General features: G+C 50.6%; 1 protein-coding gene across 1 annotated transcript in view; it reads right to left on the bottom strand.

Annotated features, from left to right (window-relative positions):
- fgfrl1b (fibroblast growth factor receptor like 1b) overlaps nt 1-20,708 on the bottom strand; it is a 37,204-nt gene that overhangs the window by 2,723 nt on the left and 13,773 nt on the right. Inside the window, exons 3-5 of the mRNA XM_088604689.1 lie at nt 14,329-14,601; nt 1,478-1,570; nt 889-1,167 (exon numbers count right to left, since the gene is read on the bottom strand). Of these exons, the coding sequence (XP_088460815.1) occupies nt 889-1,167; nt 1,478-1,570; nt 14,329-14,601 (645 nt within the window). The remainder of the gene's footprint in view (nt 1-888; nt 1,168-1,477; nt 1,571-14,328; nt 14,602-20,708) is intronic.

Here is a 20,708-nt window from a genome sequence, read left to right as displayed (position 1 = left end):
CAGGACAGGAGAGAGACCGAGAGTGACCGCTCTGTAAGGACAGGACAGGAGAGAGACCGAGAGTGACCGCTCTGTAAGGACAGGACAGGAGAGTGACCGAGAGTGACCGCTCTGTAAGGACAGGACAGGAGAGTGACCGAGAGTGACCGCTCTGTAAGGACAGGACAGGAGAGTGACTGCTCTGTAAGACAGGACAGGAGAGTGACCGAGAGTGACCGCTCTGTAAGAGAGGACAGGAGAGTGACCGAGAGTGACCGCTCTGTAAGGACAGGACAGGAGAGTGACCGAGAGTGACCGCTCTGTAAGGACAGGAGAATGATTGAGAGTGACCGAGAGTGACCGCTCTGTAAGGACAGGACAGGAGAGAGACCGAGAGTGACCGCTCTGTAAGGACAGGACAGGAGAGAGACCGAGAGTGACCGCTCTGTAAGGACAGGACAGGAGAGTGACCGAGAGTGACCGCTCTGTAAGGACAGGAGAGTGACCAGGAGTGTTTATATTGTCAAGTACTGCATCATGTTCCTCGCCGTTCTCTCCACCTTTAGATTTAAATTCAGCTGCGGATGTTTATCGTTTAGCTGTATGAGAATCCGTATAACATGAGCTAACATGTCATATGGTCACATTTGCCAAATGTTGCCCAGAAGGTTGTATTCAGATTTAAAAAAATGCATTTACAATGATGCTGGACGGGTGGCTTTTGGCTATGGCAGAATTGCAGAAAACAGCGGTGCAACAGCGTCACAAGTCCTTCGCTTTGTGTCCGCGCTGCCGCAGGACAGCGTGTCACAAAATCCCAAACGTCCAGACGTCGCCGACCAGTGAACGTCACGACACTGACCCTTGACCACACTGGGCGTGCGCCGCCGGGACACTCCCGGGCCTTACCTATGACGTCCACCTTGTAGGTGGCGTTGATGTGCCCCGCCGAGTTGGCGACCAGGCAGGTGTACCTGGCGCTGTCCTGGGGCTGCAGGTTCCTCAGGGTGAGGGTCCACTGCCGGCGCGCGCCGCCCCGCGGCGGGGCCAGTCGCTGCTCGTCCTTCCACCACGTGACGGCGGGCGCGGGGCTGCCGCTGGCCAGGCACGTGAGCCGCACCGAGCTGCCCACCGGCTGCTCCAGGACCCGGCGGCGCATCTTCGTGGCCTGGGTGAACCGGGGCTTAACTGGGACAGCAACACCGCGTGAAAACCGGGGCCCTGCTGGAGGCTTTGTCCACCGATCGGTCAATATAAATCGAAACCAAATGCCCCCCCCTCGGATCGTGTCTTTTACCTTACAGATCACTAGCGTCACGCTTCTGGGAAAGAGCGTTTGAGCGACTGCAGCTGAGTTTCACCTGCTTGGTAATTCAAACCCACTAGGAAGTCGCTTATCGTGAGCTGAGACAAGCTACCTCCTGAACTTGAAACAGGCTTGCGAGAACACAAAGAGAAACCATTCCAAGAGAGAGACAGAAACCCGATCCCCCCTCACCCCAGGGCTGTCCTGTGGGGTCCTGTCCGACCCGCTCGGTGCTGGGCTCTGTCGGGGCAGAGGGAGGCCTGTTCTGTCCTGCCGCAGAGTCGTCTGAAAAACACAGGAGACCGACTGTGACACACACCGCCCTGTCCGACCTGAGGATGGGGCGGGGAGAGAGATCAATTCAATTCAAGGTGCTTTATTAGCATGACCAATGGGTACAATCAGTATCGATCACTCTCGCCGTATCGAGGAAGGACAATCTGGATGAACAAACATAGAAAGCAAGCGTGCAACTTCCCCAATTCCATCGGTATATTTGGAGAATCCCGCTGTGTTAAAAGAAGTGGGCTAAACATTGTCCAGGAATTGTCCAGGACACCTTCATGCTCCCCCTTAGCTGTCTGGTATTGTGCACAATCGTTGTGATGCACAATGCCAGACACCGAGGTTTGTGTCTGCTTCTATTATTGCCCGTGTGTTGTCACACACACACACACACAACACAACTAAGTCTGTTTTATTTGAATAAAACCGCAGTTTTTGTTTTAATGTGGCGTACTCTGTGGCGAGATAGTTTATCGCATGACCCGCTGCCAGGGTTAGGGTTAGGGTTAGTTTTAAAAAAGGGTTAAACAATGGTATCAAACACTGCAAATGCCGGCGAGGCAGTTCCCAAGGGAGAGCACAACAGCTCGTCTGCACAACAAACACAGAACTGAGACGGGAGCCCGGGCATGACGGGGAAGGATATCTAACACCGCTCTTGACAGACGAGATGCTGTCGGTTTCCCCTCGACCTCCTACAGACGGGAGGGCAGTGAGTGGTCTCCGCTTCCGAAGACACGGGCTGGGGGAGACAGCAGCGGTCTGACAGACATGGTGCACATTGGCATTCCTCGGAACTGCAGGGGAAGGAGCTACAGGGAACCTCAATCGAACGGGACAGAGAATTTATCGAAGGCAATACAGGCTTGAACCCCGCCAGTATATTCCAATTTTCGATCTCGCAACCAGTTTCTTGGCAAGGACGACGCAATAACCTAGATTAAATTCAGTGGAACTCACTCCAGTCACGCCTTTTTTGAATTTGGGAAATGCCATTACCAGCTAGGAAACGGGCAATAAATTCAGATTTACCTTCGTGTCGTCTTACGTTTCTGACTATTACCGCAGCCCGCCTCTAGGTGGCGCTGCGCAGGCAGGACAATGTAAAGAAACGAAGTGCGATGCCGTATTGAGCAGAAGTTGTGGTCAATCAAACTAAAACCTTTTGGTTGCCTTCAGTGTTATTGCTACTTTCAGCGTACCGAATCTGCACACAAGGGTGTTATGAAAATCACACATTTCCAGATACTCGCCATAAAAAAGCCTTGTAAAAAAAAAACAGATCCATGTTTATTCGCAGTCTGCAGGACCTGACAGGAGGATCTCCGCGGCGTGCGAGATGAACTTTCGCCTGGCCCCACTGAATTACCCGTCCAGAGATCACTGGTGTGTGAAGAACCCAGGCTCCTCCTGTGTTTTGATTTCGAGCGCATGGAGTTTTACTTCTCTGTGGGAACCATAACTAACTCTCATATTATTTTTACTGGGTTTTTGGGAAAGGGGGGATAGACAAACACAGTGCCGGTATTGTAGCCTCTCTCGTGTTTCCGCGCCGTTAAGAACAAAACGCCGTGTTGACTTAACCCTGAGCAGGAAACCAATTAACTGCCTTTAACCTAAACTGTGCAGACGGGGCTGTGAGCCGTGCTTTGTTTGGGGAGGCTCTCGCTGGCACGGCGCGCAGGAGCGCACAGAGAGCTCTTTCTGCACAGGCTGCTGCCCAGCGCACCGCTGAGCACTTCCATCGCAGCCCTTGTGCAGACGGGCTGGGCTTATTTCAGGTAATCTTGTGTAAACAGGGCCCGCACAAACCGAGCGCTGCTAAAACTAACAGCCAACTACACACGCACAAATGATTCTCATATGTGGGACCTTCCTCCCCCCATCTTCGGCCTTCATTCTTCCCAGAATCGCCTTGTTCATTCATCGCTAGGAATAACTGGGGGAGTTGTGCTTATTTTGTTTTTTTTTTTAAACAAATAATAACTTTCACGGATCACGAAGGCGTCGTTTTCATGTGTTGAGTCTTGTATGAATACCCTGACATTCTTGTGGGTTTCGAATTAAAAACCTTTTTCTTCAGGTTGAAAAAACTGGCTTGAGGAAAAACTGAATTTATTTTTTTTGGGGGGGCGTGTGTACCAAAAAAAAGAAAAAACGTTCTTCTGCCCAGAAGAAAGAAAATAAAATCTTACGCTGTCCGTATTTGATTTAAAAATCAAATTTTATACGCTGATCAGAAATTGACTTTGACTTCGGCGCTAGTGTGATTTCAATCAGAGATATATTTTGCATGAGGAAAAAAAAACTTTAAAAGCTTTGAAAAATCGAGGTAGGTGTCCAAGTTCAGATGAAAGGAAGCCGTAAAGAAAACAGCCGTGCTCCGTCAGCCCAGCGTCTTTGTAGCCAACGCCAAACGCTGGTTCACCGCCGCCAGTTCTGTTTCACACAGTTGTTCAGATTTTTGTCTCGTTTTTTCCCTCCCAGTGTCAGCTTGCATGGTGTAACGGCGAGGCAGGCAAAGCGCCCCAGCTGAGTTCTTACAGTAATACAAGCAAAACAAGTCCCGCATTCCCCTAGTCGCCCCGCCTTTGTTCCAGGAGCCATTCCCAATGTAGGTGCTGCCCCGGTGTTAAAGTAAACTAAAACACCACGTGAACCGTGGTCCATTCAGCAAAACACATTTATTAACAATACTGTGCTGTGGTTTAGTCTGATTTCTGTTGCAGAATCTTACCATGGTAAAATGTACGAGGGACTGAAGTACATTTCTACGTATGTGTTATGCGTTATGAAATATATTGTATGCATTATGAAATAAACGGACTGATTATATAATACTAAGCAGGCAGCTGCGTCAGCATGCGTGGGCTGCAAAGGAACAAGTACAGGTTTATTCCCTGCTGAACAGAGAAGAAAAGAAACACAACGTTTCGGCTGTGATACACCTGAAGAAGGCTCCACAGCTGAAACTTTGTGTTTCTTTTCCTCTCTTTTCAGCAGGGAATAAACCCGTCCTTGTTCCCTATTATAATTTGATACAGATACATGGCCTCGGCTTCAGTTCCAGCTTTGGCTTTCTCTGTGTGAGGAGTTTGCCTGTTCTCTGCATGCTTGTGGCTGGGTTTCCTCCGGCACTGTGTTCTCATCCCACTTTCATCACAGACATGCAGGACTGGTTTGGTTTGAGGGCTCCCTGGTTCTCCTTATTACCACCCCCTTTCGAAGAGCATCTCTGATGCCCCTCTGTCCCGGGCTAAGAATCAACCACAGTCACCACAATTTTCCGCAAAAAACACTCATTCCATGTTTTTGTTTCCCCGTGGTGCTGTTTCAACTGGGAGATAACAACCTGAATTTGTTATCTGTTCTCCTGTGTGTTAGCCTTTCTCTTCCTTCTCCAGAGACAGTGACAGACTCCTATCTGGGCTCATGCTGATGTGGTTCTGAGAGTCTCCATGGCGTTTGGCTTTTATTGGGACCCTCTCCATTTGGTAATGGTTACTCCCTCCTGTTTACTCGGAAAAACAAAAGCAAGCCCGAATAAAAGAGAGGGGGAGAGAGAGAAAAAATCTGATTCCACTTTACGGCAACGTTTCTGCTCCACATGTTTGGACTGTGTTTAATAGCGTGTGCGGGCCTGAAACTGCAAACAAAAAAACAACAAAAAAGGCGCTTTGCTTCAAGCAAAACACAGCTTTGTTGCAGTCGAAGATGGTCAGGCAAAATACAGCACTTTGGAAAAAGAAATGACTGTATTAAACAAAGGCCCCCATGACAACTGCTGTGGATAAAATAATTTGTTCCTACAGTGTGTGTATTGGCATCAGCAGGCCACTAGAGAAGCTCTCAGTCTGCAGCAATGCGCATCTGTGTCCAGGTACACGTTTTCGCTGTGGACACCTCAACGGGCACTGAGTCAGAGACAGCCTTATTAGTAGTTTCATTTACTGGAGCAAAATCCCCAAAAGGAAATACAGTCTATATTAAAAGTATTGTTATTCCAAGGCGCAGAACAAAGTGATGACAGCTACTCTTGCGAACAGTGCCTCCTGCAGGATATGAGAGATCAAGCAGGCATGGATTTGATGTCTCCTCTGAATGACAGCGTGTCCTATAGCAGTGTCCCCAGTCCCCCTGCTGGGGAATTGCTTTGGAAATACTGGTGCAGAAGGACAGAAGGAAGGGTGCCACCTGCTGGCCAGACAGTACCACTTGCAGCCACAACCTTGGAGCTTTTCCCTCAGGCCTGTCACGTCCCAGCAAGGACCAGGCCCAGCCCTGCTCTGCTTCCGAACTCTGAGGAGATCAGGCTGCACGGCGCAGCCTGGAGTCATTCTTGACTATGTAGGTTACAAAGGTCCAAAGCTACTCCTTGTAGCCCGATTTGTTGCTTGATTGCAATTCAGCTAATCACCCGGCTCATATTAAGTCTTCTGCCCTAGTGACATGGCAGCAGTAATGCGCAGATGGTAACAGAATGATGTCTACCACGCCTTAATTAGATTAGTGCATAAACTCCCGACATTAGAGAGGAGAAGGGGAATTCATGTATGGCATGGTGGTGCAGTGGGTAGTGTTGCCACCTTGCAGTGCTGAGGCCATGGGTCCAATTCTGGACCTGGGGTACTGTCTGTGAGGAGTCTGAATGTTCTCCTCATGTTGGCAGGGGTTTAACTCTGGGTGCTCTCACAGTCCAAAGACATATTAGTAGGTTAGTTAGCTTCTGGGAATTTGGCCTTGTGCCCGTTGCTTGCTGAGATAAGCCTGGGGATAGACTTTTTTGTTTGAAGTCATTCTTCTTGAAATCCTAAGTTCATTTTGGGAGATGAGTCAGTCTGGTACAGCAGGTCGGGTATTATTTCTGAAGTAAACCCCTGAACCCTGTTTCGGCAGGCACCCCTGTGGGCTCTCTGAGAGCAGAAGGCTGGTCCTCTGCTGGCGTTAGGAGGCGGAGACGCCTCTGTCTCCTGCAGTCTCCGGGCTCGGGGCCTGCCAGGCACCGCCTCACAGAGACATTCTCTGTGCTTTGAAACCCTCCGGGGGCCACAGAACAGAGGGATTGATGGAGACGACATTGGAAAAGCAGCTCCAGGGTTTCTCCAGCTGAGGCCTGTTGTTGGTGTTGGCCAATGATCTCTGGAAAAGGCCAAGAGCCCCGTTTCATTTGGCACAGTTGAGCCAGTCTGGATAAGGGCTATTCGGCTCCAATGAGATGGATTTCGAGGCTCATTATTTAGCCTAAGTGGTTTTAGCAGGGAGTTCAATCCTCATGGCTCTCCACTGGCTGTTGCCATGTTTTCGCAACGCGATGTTCTCACATTCTCAGGGCAGGGAAACGTTTGCCATTGTACAGCAGTTGTAGGGGTTAAAAGGGAGATCACTCAGGTGCCTGGGACCATAAACTGTTAAAGATAACCAGGAATACCTGTAAAACAGCTGTTAAAGAGGGCTCAAAAACAAAAAGCAGCCTACTCTTGAAGTGTTGTCTCCCAGAGGTGAATTCATTGTCAGTGTGTCCCAGCGCACGCACATCTCTCCTGCTCCCAGGCCCGAGCAGAGCTCCCCACCGGCACCCTCACGCGGGGGGGAGAGGCGGAGAGGGAGGAGGGCAAATAAGACGGAAAAAAAAAACCTGATTGTCTGTTCCAAGTTCCAGAGATTTTTCCATGCCACGCAGACTTCAGCACATCTGCTCCAGAGGGATCACCGACGTTAAGCAGGTTTCTGCTCCGGGGTGTGAATGTTCCTGCTACTGCTGTTCGAATGCCCGCTGGGCTCCCCTGAAGCTTGGATTCCAGCAGGTTAGGAAACGACGGTGTAACAGAAGGGCTACAGTGAGGTCTGATAGGTTGGCCGGTGGGGGTTCTGGTCAGTATTTAGCTAGGCAGTCCCACAATGCCGGCCTCTGAGACGAGCCTGTGGAAATCTTCTGTGGAAATACAGGGCCCAGAGACACAGGAAAGGTAAGCCTGCAGCTCCCCTTTATATGGCTGCCAGTGGCACCAGTGTTTAAAGACCCACATATTATTTTTTCCTACTGGAAACACTTTAAAAGGACTCACTCAAAAAGCTTCATTCTCCTTTCATACCAGTACAAATATACAAGAGGCTTCTCTTTAAATGTGAGGGTAACACTGTGAGCCGTGTGGCCTGACAAAGGAGCCGATTCGTGGAATCTGCAGGGATATCCCTCCGCAGGCAGCAGATCAGAAGTACATGAATGTGTCTGGGAAGTAACACACATGCAACATGGTGTGAAAACCATGGGGGTGTGAGCGCAACACGAGTGACAAGTTAATAAAATGTCCACAGAGCCGAGAGATTGGAGCATTATACTGCACCACACATAGTAAAAAACAGCATTGAGGAAAGCAGTCGGACTGCTTAAAGAAAAATGAAATTGTAATGAGAGAAAAAAATGGTTCTCTTGCAAAATTATTTATGAAAGGGCAATATTTTCACCTCAATACATCCTATAAATCTGTCATCTTTATGTCCATAGTTACGATAGAAGAACTCAACACTGTGTTATAAGGCATCCGCTAGGAGTTTTGCCTGATCCCAAATCAATAATGGCTCAATAGTGAAACCAAGAGACGCAGGGACACAAGTGGAAAGAAAGAGGAGAGGAGAGCATTTTAAGTTTAAAACAGGAGGCGATCCTTTGCGCTAAGAGTGGCAGGAGTCAGGATGCCTGGTTGAGTTATTATGACAATCACACTTAAGTAAGGTGAGCTGAATGTCTGGTTCTCACATGAAACCAGTTATATATATCATCCATCCATTTTCTAACTGCTTCATCAAATTCAGTGTCGAGGATGTGGGGGATCTGGAGTCTATCCCAGCAAGCAACAGGCGCAAGGCAGGGTACACCCTGGATGGGACGCCAGTCCATCACAGGGCACACACACACACTCACACCAGGGCCAGTTTTCCCAGAAGCCAGTGAACCTCCCAGCATGTCTCTGGACTGTGTGAGGAAGCTGGGGCACCTGGAGGACACCCATGCTGTCACAGGGAGAACATGCAAACTCCACACAGACAGCACCCCAGGCTGCGCATTGAACCCAGGGCCCCAGTGCAGTGCTAACCAGTGTACCACCGTGCCGCCCTCAGTAATATATCCTTATTTATCATTTAAATTTAGACACTGAAGTAAATCCGAGGGGACATGCCGATTTTTAAGCAATTGATTTTTGCCGAGCACTTTACAGGATGAGCGGGCTAAAAAGCGAGCAACTATTTTTGGAGTAAGTGAAAAGTACATTGACATTTAGTCTCGGTGCTGTCTGATATGAATTGCAGCCCCAGCATAGGAAATTAGAGAGCTTTAACATAAATGCAGCTCAGGAGAGAAAAATGAGTAGAGAAGAAAGGGGTAATTAGTAGTTTATCCCATCTTTTATGGAGCCAGAAGTGGTTTCTTTGCAGCAGGCACAGGGAGACTCGGGAGGAAACTACCCAAATGTTTCTTCGGGGGAAAAAAAAAATGTCAAAAATTCTTTTGTACGAAAACAACCTCTACATCCTGAAAAGGGGACTTGGGGGGGCTGGCTGTGCCGGCACTCAGCTCTCTAATGAGATGGATAGGGCAGAGCTTTCATGTGGGGGATCTGAGAGAAGGTGGGTGATTCGCGGACTGCGAGTTTAATTAAAACCTTCGTCCTGGGGCCACATGGAGAGCTCCCTCTCACACTCAGCCACCCCGGAGATGAAACACGCTGCGAGCCCTCAGTACGTGCAGCTGGAGCAGTGGGAGTCGATGGAAATCCGGGAGAAGACGCTGCAGAAGCCACCAACCTCCAGGAGATGTGGGGACTCGGGCCGAGAACAGTGGAGAGCAGGGGAGCCCTGATGGGAGAAGGAAGGCCGCCCAGATTTGGGGGCACCCCTTGAAAACCTGGGGCCTGGCAGGATCGAGGGCGAGGCTAAGGGCGGAGCAGGTTTCAGTGCTTAATGATTTGGAGCGAGGAGTGAAAAGCGACCTTAGTGAAGGTAGATTTACGGTGAAAAAAGGCAGCGCCCCCTTACACAGAGTCCTGGAGAGGACTTCATTGCTCTGGACGGTCTCGCCTGCCCTTTCCGCGGGCAGGCCGCGAAGGACTGAACTCTTCCTTTATAACACGAATTCAGCATTTATTAACAGCGAGACACAAACCAACTGCAAAACGAGTGGAAATTACAAGGAAGTGCGTTTGAAACTGAGAACAGGAGGCCCTGACATCTTTCAAGAAACAGCTGGATTAGATCCCACTACCCACTGTTCTACTAATTAAGCCACTAAGTACGAAAAGGTCTAGATGGGCCAAATAGCCACCTTTCCTTTATAACCTCCCTCATGAATGACAAAAAACACAGTGTGGTGCAGAAACATCTTTGTTTTTGGACATGCAGCGGGAGTGTGACCTATAGCTTTCCTGTCTGGGGATAACGCTCTTGATTCGACAGTACTCTAAGGTCACCTTTTCTGTAGTTAATTTTAAAATGTTTCTTCCATCTAAAAGTACTGCATACCAGGCAGCACCACGATCTGAAACTGAACCGGGAAAAAACGCTTCTGACAAGATTAAGTGGCATCTCAGACTGAGAGCAGTCAGGATCAATTAAGCTTTTCCCCTGACCATGCTGCTCTGGATATGAGCCGTTTCGTACAATTGAGAACTGACCCGTCTTTAACACGCTGCTCCATTAGGCTAAGATTAATACGAACTAAAATGGTTTTAATTTCATCAAAACATCCTTTCATCTTTCACTTTTATTAATGAACCCTCTTTCTTCCACCCCTCTCTCAAGCATGAATCAATTTGCCTCCATATGTGCATGGGCTTTGAACTTTCCCTAGCTTATTTTCCTACAATAAAAAAACAAACATGTTTTTGAAATCCTGGTTTGTGGTGTTCTGTGTCATTCGATTTGCAATCTCAATTTCAAATTAAAATTAGATCGCCGTCACACAGACAGGAAAATAATCATCAAAGCCAAACTCCCAGTTCCTCCTTTGCAAGACATATTTTAGCATTTATGAGATTCCTTGTAACGTGTCCTGTCTCCAGCATCCCCTGTTACCCATCAGACCTGACTATTGTTAGCCCGCCTCTCCAATGTGAAGCTCAGACCAGAGGCTCCTCGTCTAAGACATGCCAGGACGTCCTCAAGAACGTCTGGAGACCCAGGAACACCAGGGAACAATATGTGTCCCAACACGCAAAACTAAAAAAAAAGAACTGTTCTTCCTATGCTTCCAAGTTCGATGCTGTTTTGAAGATGTTTAGAGGCCTGCGCGCAGGAGGACTGTAATATGATAGGATGCAGAGTCTCTCTTTAAGTGGTTTGGATGCGGTTTTGGTAATGGGATTCGTCCCACCATTCCTGACGCAGGCATCCATGCGATGTTAACACACTTTGACAGCCGGGCTGAGTTTTCTGCAGCAGCTCTTCTCTTTTTGCTCTCTGTACCTTTCAGACGTCAGCGCCTGGCGAAGCCCACCTCTTCACAGGAGCGTATTAAACAGCGTGCCCCAGCGAGCGCAGGGGGTTCTCGTTTAAGGTCATTCATTTTCCCCCACTTCCGTCGGCACCAAAGCTGAACAAGAGCCTTGCAGCTTGCAAAGCCCGAGAGGGATCATCCTGCTGCTCAGAGGGAATGTGATTTCTAAGCCTTCTGTAGGCATATTATATGTATATATAGACCACCGAAACTAAAATTATTCTGCAGCTAGGATCACACATTCTCCCTTCCCTTAACGACAGACTACTGTTCTTTTAAATTTTCTTCATTCATTGGAAGTTTCATTTCACACCTCTCTGCACCCATTCTGACTTCACACCTCCTGATTGGCCTCTCTTTCTGTCCCCTGCTCCCGCCTCTCACTCCTCCTCCCTCCCAACCTTTGTTCTCCCACTACTGTACCTTTGCCTACTGCCCTGTCTCTCTCACACCTGAAGAAGGCTCCACGGCCGAAACGTTGTGTTCTCTTTCTTCTTTTTTTTTCAGCATGGAATAAACCTATATTATATGTATTACCCATCCAGAAGATACACCAGGTCACAACATGTGTACCTCTACATGCAAGCACAAAAACGAAATGACAGAGTTACAGAGGCCCCGCTGTCTATAAAAAGCCGATCCCAACTGCTGACTAACCCAGATCTGCACGCTGCCTGCTGGGACAGTGAGACAGTATTTTGTGAACAGGCTGGTAAAGGCTGGCTGTGTGGCGGAGACATGAGGAAAACGGGTTAATCTCTTGTGAGCTCCACTGTTCCTCAGTGTCTGATCTGTGTCTATTCTTGCTTGTCGGGGCTCTGCTGTTGCAACACCCAAAAAGCAGAATTCATTAAATATGCCGCCTATCGAGGTTATACGGCCAAATGCTTTCACTGAGCTATTAGTATCTGGGCCAAATATTGATAACGTGAGCTGAATTTTGTTTTCCAAACAGGACGTTTCATTTTTTAGGTACAGTGTGGTTTCTGTTAGATTAAAAAAGCGTTTGGACTTGTCGCCTGCCAGTGCTCGTTACCACTGAAAGCGTAGCCCCGGATTGTGGCTGAAGCAGTCACTGTGTAATGCTGAATATTTTAGCACTGCTATCCAATTCAGACATTAAGAAGTCTGGCAGGATTTTACCGGGGGGAAGGTTTTTTTTTTAATGAAACTGATCCCATCTCAGTCAGCGCCTCATACAGGAAAAGACATGAGCTGAACCCTGGCTGGAGTCTTCCAGACACCTATCTGCACTGCCGAAAACAGAGCTGTGAAGTACTAATCTGAGATCTTGTTCCAACCGTCCAAAACCTAATTTCCCCCCTGTTTTAGTTTTACTTTACTTCGTAAGTGCAAAGATATTAGGAATAAGCGCGTGGCAAAGGTTTCCCTTTGTTTTTAAAGTACAGAACTGTCTTATTTTGAACGTGGGGATTTTGGACTGTGAGGAAACAGGGAAGTATTTCAGCGTGATGCAGTAGTAAGTTTCCATACTCAGAAGCAGAAAGAAGAAACATCATGTTTCAGCTGTTGAGCCTTCTTCAGGTGTGAGGAACAGAGAGTAAGGCAAGAGGGATATAAGGCGGAGAGATTAAGGCAGCAGGGATATAAGAGAGATATGGGAGATATAAGGTAGAGAGAATCAGGCAGCAGGGATAGGCTCCATCTCCCCCACGACCCTGAACAGGATGAAGCAGTTAGGAAATGAATGGATGGATGGATGTGGGATATAAAGGAGAGACAATAAAATGTTATTTTTTATATCCATGCTGCCTTACTCTCTCTCTCAGACCTGAAACAGGCTCCAGAGGTTCCATCACAGGATCGATCTCCACTTGTTCTTCTGCAGCCAGCACTCCCTGATGCGGCTTACCCACTCCCCAGCTTTCCGGAAGCAGTTCGTTAGCGATGCCACTGCCATGCGCAGCGGACTGTCACACCCAATTCAACATTCGGCAAAACCCAGAGAAGATGTTACAGGAGCACGCAAGTGACGGAACGCTCTGTCCCCTGGCAGGGAGCCCTCGCCTCATGGAAGCCCCACGAGGGAAGAGGAATTAGTTTCCCGAGCTGACTGGGAGGCCTATTAAACAGTTCCAATCCTCAGTGAATTGTCATGAACTGAACTGTCAGGCCCCCCTCTGCTATCCCTGCTGGGCCTTGAACAGCGCGGTCTAGTAGGAATCTCTGCGTCCAAGAACCTTTCAGCAGCACAGGCCTTCTGGAGATTTATTGACAGTCTGGCAGCACTTGCTGTGTATGCACCCTCTCTTCCTCTTGTGAAAATAACCTGGGGGTTTCTACACGCCCCAGTGTCCCGATGCTCTATGCAAATCTGAATGTTTCTGTGGAAGATGTGGACATTTCTACAGAAACCTATAAGTAATATACAAGTTATTTTTGTGAGGGTCTTGAGTTCCAGAGGATCCACAGGCCCCGAGCCACCCCCCAGGCAGTACTCGGACAGGCCACCACTTGACCACTGCTCTCAGCTACAGCGCACGGCCGAAACCTTTTCAGCGCCCACAAAAAACTACACAGCAAAATGAAGAGTTGTGAAACTGGATGAAGCTGTAGATTTTCAAGTTCACCTCTGCTACCAGCACAAAATTCCAACCCTTCTTAGATAAAAAACCCCACAAAAACTCGGTAAAGACGACACTACAAGAAGAGAGACCTGATCACTTCCTAGGCTCGAAGGAATGAGCTACACTGACAGCTGAAAAGAGCTGAATCACAGAGAACAGTATCCTTAATCCCCAAAGGCACTGCTCATACTGCTAACTGGAGGCATTTATTCATGTTATTTTGTTTATTTACTCAAAAGGCTGTGGGAGACTGAGACAAGCCACCCAGACATGCTGTGGAAGCTGATCCTCTGGCTTCCATGAGGGGATGAGACCCCTGGATCTACATTGCTACAAAACTCAGAGATCATGGATGGTGTGAGATCATAGACTGGATTGTTTGTAAACGCAGGACCTAGATCCACCTCCCTGGGACCTCCCAGGACACCCGCTTCTAACGCGGATGGCACACAACACTGGGGTACTTCCTGCGTGTCTGTGTAGCGCTTAGTCCCCGAGCTGCTGTTGGGGCATGAGGAGCACCGAAGGGCTGGTTCAAGTCAGTAAACACGGGCTGGTTCACTTGACAGAGGGGGGGTCCCAGGAATTTCCCCACTTCCCATGGCGTGAGCTGCGTGTCATGGCGCGGAGGCGGGGCGCGCCCCAGAGCGGGGAGCCGGCGGGTGCGGCGGGGTACTCACTGACGACGACGAGGGTGTAGTTGATGGTGATGCTGCCGAAGCCGTTGGCGGCCCTGCAGGCGTATGCGCCTGCGTCCCCCGTCTCCACCTCCTTGATGCGCAGGCCCTGCCTCGCCAGCCGGTGCCGGCCCCAGCCCTGGTGCACGTTGCGCCCGTCCTTGACCCACAGCACGAGCGGCGGGGGGTCCCCCTCCACGGGGCAGGGCAGCCGCACGGTCCTGCCCAGCCTCGCCGTCACCCTCTCCTCCACCGGCCGGCTCACCCGCGGGGGCCCTGCGGAGACAGCGGCCGCCGGGCCACGTGAGCGACGGAGAGCACCCGAGTCCGAGACCCCGGCCCCCCGACGTCAACACTCCCGCGGCCGTGAGCACGCTGAGAGAGAGCCACAGCGCTTACTGTGAGCAGCGGCTCGATTACATGTTCCCTGGGCGAAGCAGAGAGGGCTTCAATGTAGTCAGTAGCAGTCCTTCAGTCCGGTCACGTTTTGCTGCGCTCATCTACAGTTACAGTTAACAACGCCGGCTCCAAATCCATTTTAAATGACTCCAGACTTCAGTAATCTACCCTCCAATAGTCTGCTAACTGTAATTGAACTTCTCATCAGCAGGAGTATCAAAACTTCACCACTGCTCTTGCACAGGAGCCTGTATAGAACGTGTCTGTAAGCAGGTGACATCAAAGCATCACCTAGAACCTGTTTTTTTTTTTTAATCTACAGGCAAAAACAACACTGGGCCCCTTCAGCAGTCTGTGCTAACTGCGGGAACAGATAATTAAGGACGTTATCAAGGCAGGAACTCTGCCCATCAGCATCAACTCAGCTAGGCAGAGAAAACACAGCGGAAAGAGCAGTCTGAGCTTTGGATGAAGTCAAGAGCCGCTCAGCTGCCATGAGCACAGCCACTGGGATAAAAACACCAGCCCTGCCTCTTGCGCCCCCTAGTGTGCAGGACAAAACTCCATTCCAGCCCAGGCAGAATCAGGGGCTGAAACCTCACACGATACAGCGGACGGCAAAAATTAGGACGGAGAGCAAGACAGGGAAATCAGAAAGCAGTGAAAAGAAGGAAACAGGGGAGTACAGACGTGTGTGGCCATGAGATGAAGGCAGAGCTTATAGTCTACTAGAGTTGACTGGAGAGCAAAAAGACTGTGAGGAGGGATGCTTGCAATTGTCAAGTTTCTTCCACTGGGGTTCGCACCGGTTTTCTTAATGAAATCAGACAAGAGCGTGTCGCGGGACTTTTCCACGGGCTCCCCGCGTGTTTCTCAAGGCGTGGACACGATCAAGGTTACAGGGGCGCCGAGGTTCGGGGGGAGCGAGACCAGCAGTCTCCCGGGGCGACAGCCCGCAGGCCCGTGGCAGAAAACAGAAGATGGGGGTTGTTTCTCGCTCCCCAGGACTATTCTAAAACCTTTTTTATTTCCAGCCGCCGGCCTCCCTTGCGTGCACAAGGATCTTTTTCTCCCCTGTCCCGTGGTCCGGGAGTCTCCCCAGGGAGCCTCCCTTTTCCATTTGCTTTGGCCCCGGCGTGGCCTCGGCGCGGGCTCTGTGTGTACCTTGGACGGCCCTCTCATTCATGGCTGGTACTGTCACATCCTGTTGCCGTACCAGCGCGCTGAGAGCAAGGGCCGCCAGAGGTTATGGAAATTGCACAACAACACTGTTTTTTCTGCAAACAGCGCCCTTTCTTCTTTTCCGTCTTTTCCTTCGGATTCAAGTGCTTTCACCTGGAAACGCTGGTTGACATCCAGGAAAGTGCCAGAAAAAGAAGAGGCTGGTGGGGGGGGGGGGGGGGGGTGTTGGGGTTGGCGGATGGTTTCGGCGTTGGAATTAAATTACCGTGCATTCCACTGGAAGTCTGAGCAGGTTTTTTTTCTAGCCCTCCTGCCCCCACCTCATCACCACCACCCCCCCCCCCAGAAAAAATTCCAACGACCTCAAGAACGAAAGCAAAAATTCCTGTTCTCCGCCAGCGGAACTGGAAGTACGCGGCTCTGAAAGAACCCGGACGAACCGAGCCGACACCGGAGGAACCCGAACCTCCTGCCTGATGGGTTTCGCTACCTTCTCAGCCGCGCGGGGTGCCAGAGATCACCCCCCCCCCGAAAGTGCGCCGAGCAGAACACAGCATAGTTTGGTTGGTTGCACGTCTGGGTTCTAAATATACAGAGATTTATTCTGAAGGGGTTATAAGAACAAATATCAGAGGTTAACAAGGCAATAAATACCAGGAACACAAGAGCGATGCCTCTAAAGCAAGCTTTCTTGGTTCTACTGGGACTACTGGGACTAGTGGGTCACCCCCCTGCCACGCCCGACGTCTACCTGTCTCGGGTCGCAGCTGCCGGCGAAGACCAGTGAGCCCAGCGGTTTGGTATGCGCCGTTTCGGGGAACCAGGACTCGGACCACACCGCCTTCCAGCAACAGTGCTTTTCCTGTCCCGCCCTCCCGGAGCTGAGGACTCCCTGTGGCCTTCTGGGAAACCTAAGGCTTCTTTTCAGTCACATTTCCTGCTGTGTGGAGCTACGGAGCGCAGCACTTTGTACCCAGTAGACTGTACACGGGCTGTGTGCCTTTGCAAAGAGTAAAAGCCTTAAGACGCTGGGTCATTCAGATCTGATTATATAGAGAGTCCTCACACCGCTGTTCTAGTGTAAGACAGAGGGGTAGATTTAAGGTCTTGAACATTGCGAGGCGGCGTTACTGGGAGCAAATACACTACGTTATAATAAATGAGCGTACAGGTGGGAGAGGCCATTTCTGAACAGGCTCCGCACTAGTATATAGCCCCTCATGCACATTCCTAGCCTCTTTCACAGCCACAGATATATTTTTAGGACATCTGGAGCAAAAGTTTCTCTTGGGCGGTCGTGGCGGGAGCTCCAGCGTGCGAGGGGCTCGACAGCAGTCTTGTTTCAATAAAGAGGCGAGAGAGCGCGAGCAAGCGCGAGAGAATATCGGATTTCCATTTCCTTTGCATAGCTCCGGCGGGCCAAAATATCCCGATCAATATGGCTTTTTTTTTTGGTTGCAAAACAGGCTTATTGAAACATCCTGGCAGCCAGCAAAGTGCCGAATGAGATGGAGGAGCTGACAGACAAGTCCTCCTACCCCAGCCGCCCCCTCAATCTGCCGCCCTCGCACTGGAGCTCCTGTTCCTGCTGCTGGAAGAGAGAGGGCCCGAGCGGCAGGGCCGGGGGTAACGTGGGGCTGCCTCCCCTGCGCTGCGGGGTGTTGAAGGATTATAACACTCCGAGGGCGGAGGTGGGGGACTGGGTCAACAGGGAGGGCTGAGGGGAGAGGGGTGTGTCTGCCAGCCTCCCAGCTGCTCAGGGCCTCTGACTCAATCTGTCAGCGCTCCGTGCGCCTGCGTTCGTGCAGGGGCGAGGGAGCTGGGGCGCTTGGGGTACCACGCAGGCCAGGGCAGGGGTGTCGAAGGAGGCCCTGCAGCACTTGTGTCGCAGCCGAGAACAGGACGGGGGAGTGTTGCTTTAATCTGCAGCCCCCGGCTCTGCACCTTGTCTGGAAGAAGGCAGAGCCTGGCGTTCGGAGAGGGGGGCCCGCACACTCCTGACACACCGCAGCTGCTGGACGGAGAGATCGGAAGGGTCACTGCTTTGTGGAAGTGACCCTCTCTATCTACCCTGCCACACGCGCCCCCTCACCTCAACTTCTCAGATAAACTCACGCAACCCCCCCACAAAGCTAAATAAACCAAGCAACTCAATTGCACCCACCCCCCCATGTCTCCCTGTTCCCTGCCTGTGCTGTCGCGGCGGTTCTCAGGTGCCTTTCCCCCACCACGCCGCAGAAGGGCGAGAGAGAGAGCGCGCCACACACACACACACGAGGAAACGTCAGAAATTTCAGATCCTCCTCCCTTTTCCCTCCCTTTATCAGTGCGTAGGCCGTGCGCTGGTCCACTGCCTCGGAAGGCGCGCTGGTTTCCTTTCATCTCTCTGCTCAGTGTTTTTGCACAGAGCAGAATGAGCTGTGAAAACACCAGAGCCGGCGCCGCTCCGCGCTCCGCGAGGGCAGCAGCTGAAGGCCGACAGCTGGGGTCCCTCCGGGGGTGGCGGCCTGTGCCCCTCCTCCAGTGATGGCAGCCGAATTCAGTCAGGAGGGGCAGCAGGTGGGAAGGGCTTGTGTCACCGACACCCCGGGCAGACCTGTACCTGCGGAGCGCCCCCCTCAGGGGCTGATTCCCCCCTCGTGAGCGAGCAGGTTCATTCGCAAGCGCAGGAGATGTGCACAAAAAGCACAAAAGCAAAGAAAGTGAGCGTGGAACAGTCACAGAGCGTGGAACAGTCACAGAGCTGTGTTTACTGTGTTTTACAGTCCTGTGGACTGAGCGTGGATTTTCTGCGTGCTTGACTATACCGGATCATCAAAACACCGCGGTAAGTGCGTCCAAGCAAAGTTTACTGTAGTACACCATGGCTTTCCCATGTCATTCCCATGTTTTTTCAGGGTATTCCCTTGATTTCCCATGCCCTTCCCATTCTCAGTCACAGTAATCCCATCTTAACTTTGTTTTTGACCCGCCGACAAATGTTAAAAGACATTACTCACAGACAGCCCCCCTGACACCCCCATTCCATCTCTTCGCGGGGCTTTGATCTTACCCGGACATCATCCGCCTCATTCCCCCTCGACAGCCCGCCGATAACAAATAAAGCCCCTCAGAAAACCACAGGAAAAGACGGCCCGTGCAGAGGGTCACCGGTGGCCCAGCGCCCCGCAGACTCGGGCCGGGGCACCTCGATGCAGAGTTTTGGCTCCCCGGAAGGATTCACGCCGGGTAGGCCCCGGCGCGCGCAGCCAGCGGCTGCCCGGACCCTGTTCTCCGCACTGCGCCTGCCAGAGCCCCGCGCCCCCGTCTTCCCCGAACGAACGAGGGGCAGAGAAGAAAGAGAGACCTGCGGCAGCCGCCGACAAAGGGAGGGGTTGAAGTCAAGGGCTGCCGGGCCTCCTGGCTCTCCTTCAGCGAGGGCCCTCAATTAACTTGATGGATCTCATGGTTTTCCCATTCGGACAGCGAGGTCTTTTACAGGGGACGACTTAAAAGGTGCGCCTGTCTCAAGGCGCAGTACCTATAAATCACTTCGGAGCCAAGAGAGAGGCATTAAATTTATCCAGCTAGAATAAGGATAAACCGGGGCAATTAAGCCAGCGAGAGCTGGGGCTGGAACACGAGCCGGGAGACACCGCGTACCCCCGGGGGTCGAGTTTCAGAACAAAGGGAACCTGGAAAAACCTTCTGGCTGCGAGGAGTCGTGGGGGTTTGAAACTGAACCCAGCACAGTGCGCTGCAGGGAGCACGTGCGCCGTCTGTGCCACAGGGAGGCCCGGCACTGTCATCAGCCGGCTCTTGGCTGAGAATGATCACAAACCAACAAGAGGTCACGAGGGACTGGCTGCATGGCCTCATGTCCACAGTACTGACGACGGGTTCTTTGTCTCACCTACGTCAATGACACAGTGTCCTTTCAATGCAAGTTTACGATTCTCCAAGCGGCTTCTTGGTGAATTCTGTATTCATCTCACTCATGACTTTAACCTAAAGGTTTCAGCAAAAATGTCTCAATACGTTTATGTGGGTTTCGAAAGATAATCGGGACAATTCCACATGTCTACTATAAGTTATTTTCGTCAAGATTTTCCAACACCCCCATCAATATTGAAAAAGCCAAGCTCCTATGAAAATCGTCCATGTCAGAAGGTCATTTTTTATTAGCACATGTTTTCACCACAGTTATGGAATTATAGATACTTAGAATTGCTACAATTAAGCAATGATATCATGCTAGTTTAGTATTACTGTCTATTAGTTCAAGGGAAAAAAAAACAGGCTGTATCTCAGGCTGGAGCCTGGTCGGAAATTGCACCCAGAATTCCAGTGCCATTGCATAAGCATACATGTAAATCTGTATAATTACTCTGAGCGCTTTCCTGAACTGCACAGATCTTCCATAAAATCAGACACACGTCGTTAAAAAAAAAATAATTTGCACGGTAAGAAGGAAGGGAATCTGTGTGCCTCTTTCTTATCAGAAGTCCACCAGGCTGTGTATACAAGCCCGTCAGTTCCAAAATTAATCTGCAATCAGTCATAAGCAAAGAGAAGGGATCTGTTCCAGGAAAGCCAGGATCTGCCGGCATGAGCTAACCTGGCTGCCCCCCCCATTAAATATGACAATATTTACACTCACCACCACCCCCTGTAATTCCTTCAGTTTTGATTCTCTGTATCTAATCAAAAAAGAAACTGCAGCAGCTTATCTCTGATTTCCTATCCCAATGCAAACAGGAGCCCTGTCTTTCCATTGTGATGGGCTTTAGCCTTCACTGATAAGAGCTACACCAGACAAACCC

This window comes from Lepisosteus platostomus, chromosome 13 (assembly GCF_059453375.1).
Source record: "Lepisosteus platostomus isolate fLepPlt1 chromosome 13, fLepPlt1.hap1, whole genome shotgun sequence".
Taxonomy (NCBI): Eukaryota; Metazoa; Chordata; class Actinopteri; order Semionotiformes; family Lepisosteidae; genus Lepisosteus; species Lepisosteus platostomus.
This window is presented reverse-complemented; position numbering and strand designations above follow the sequence as displayed.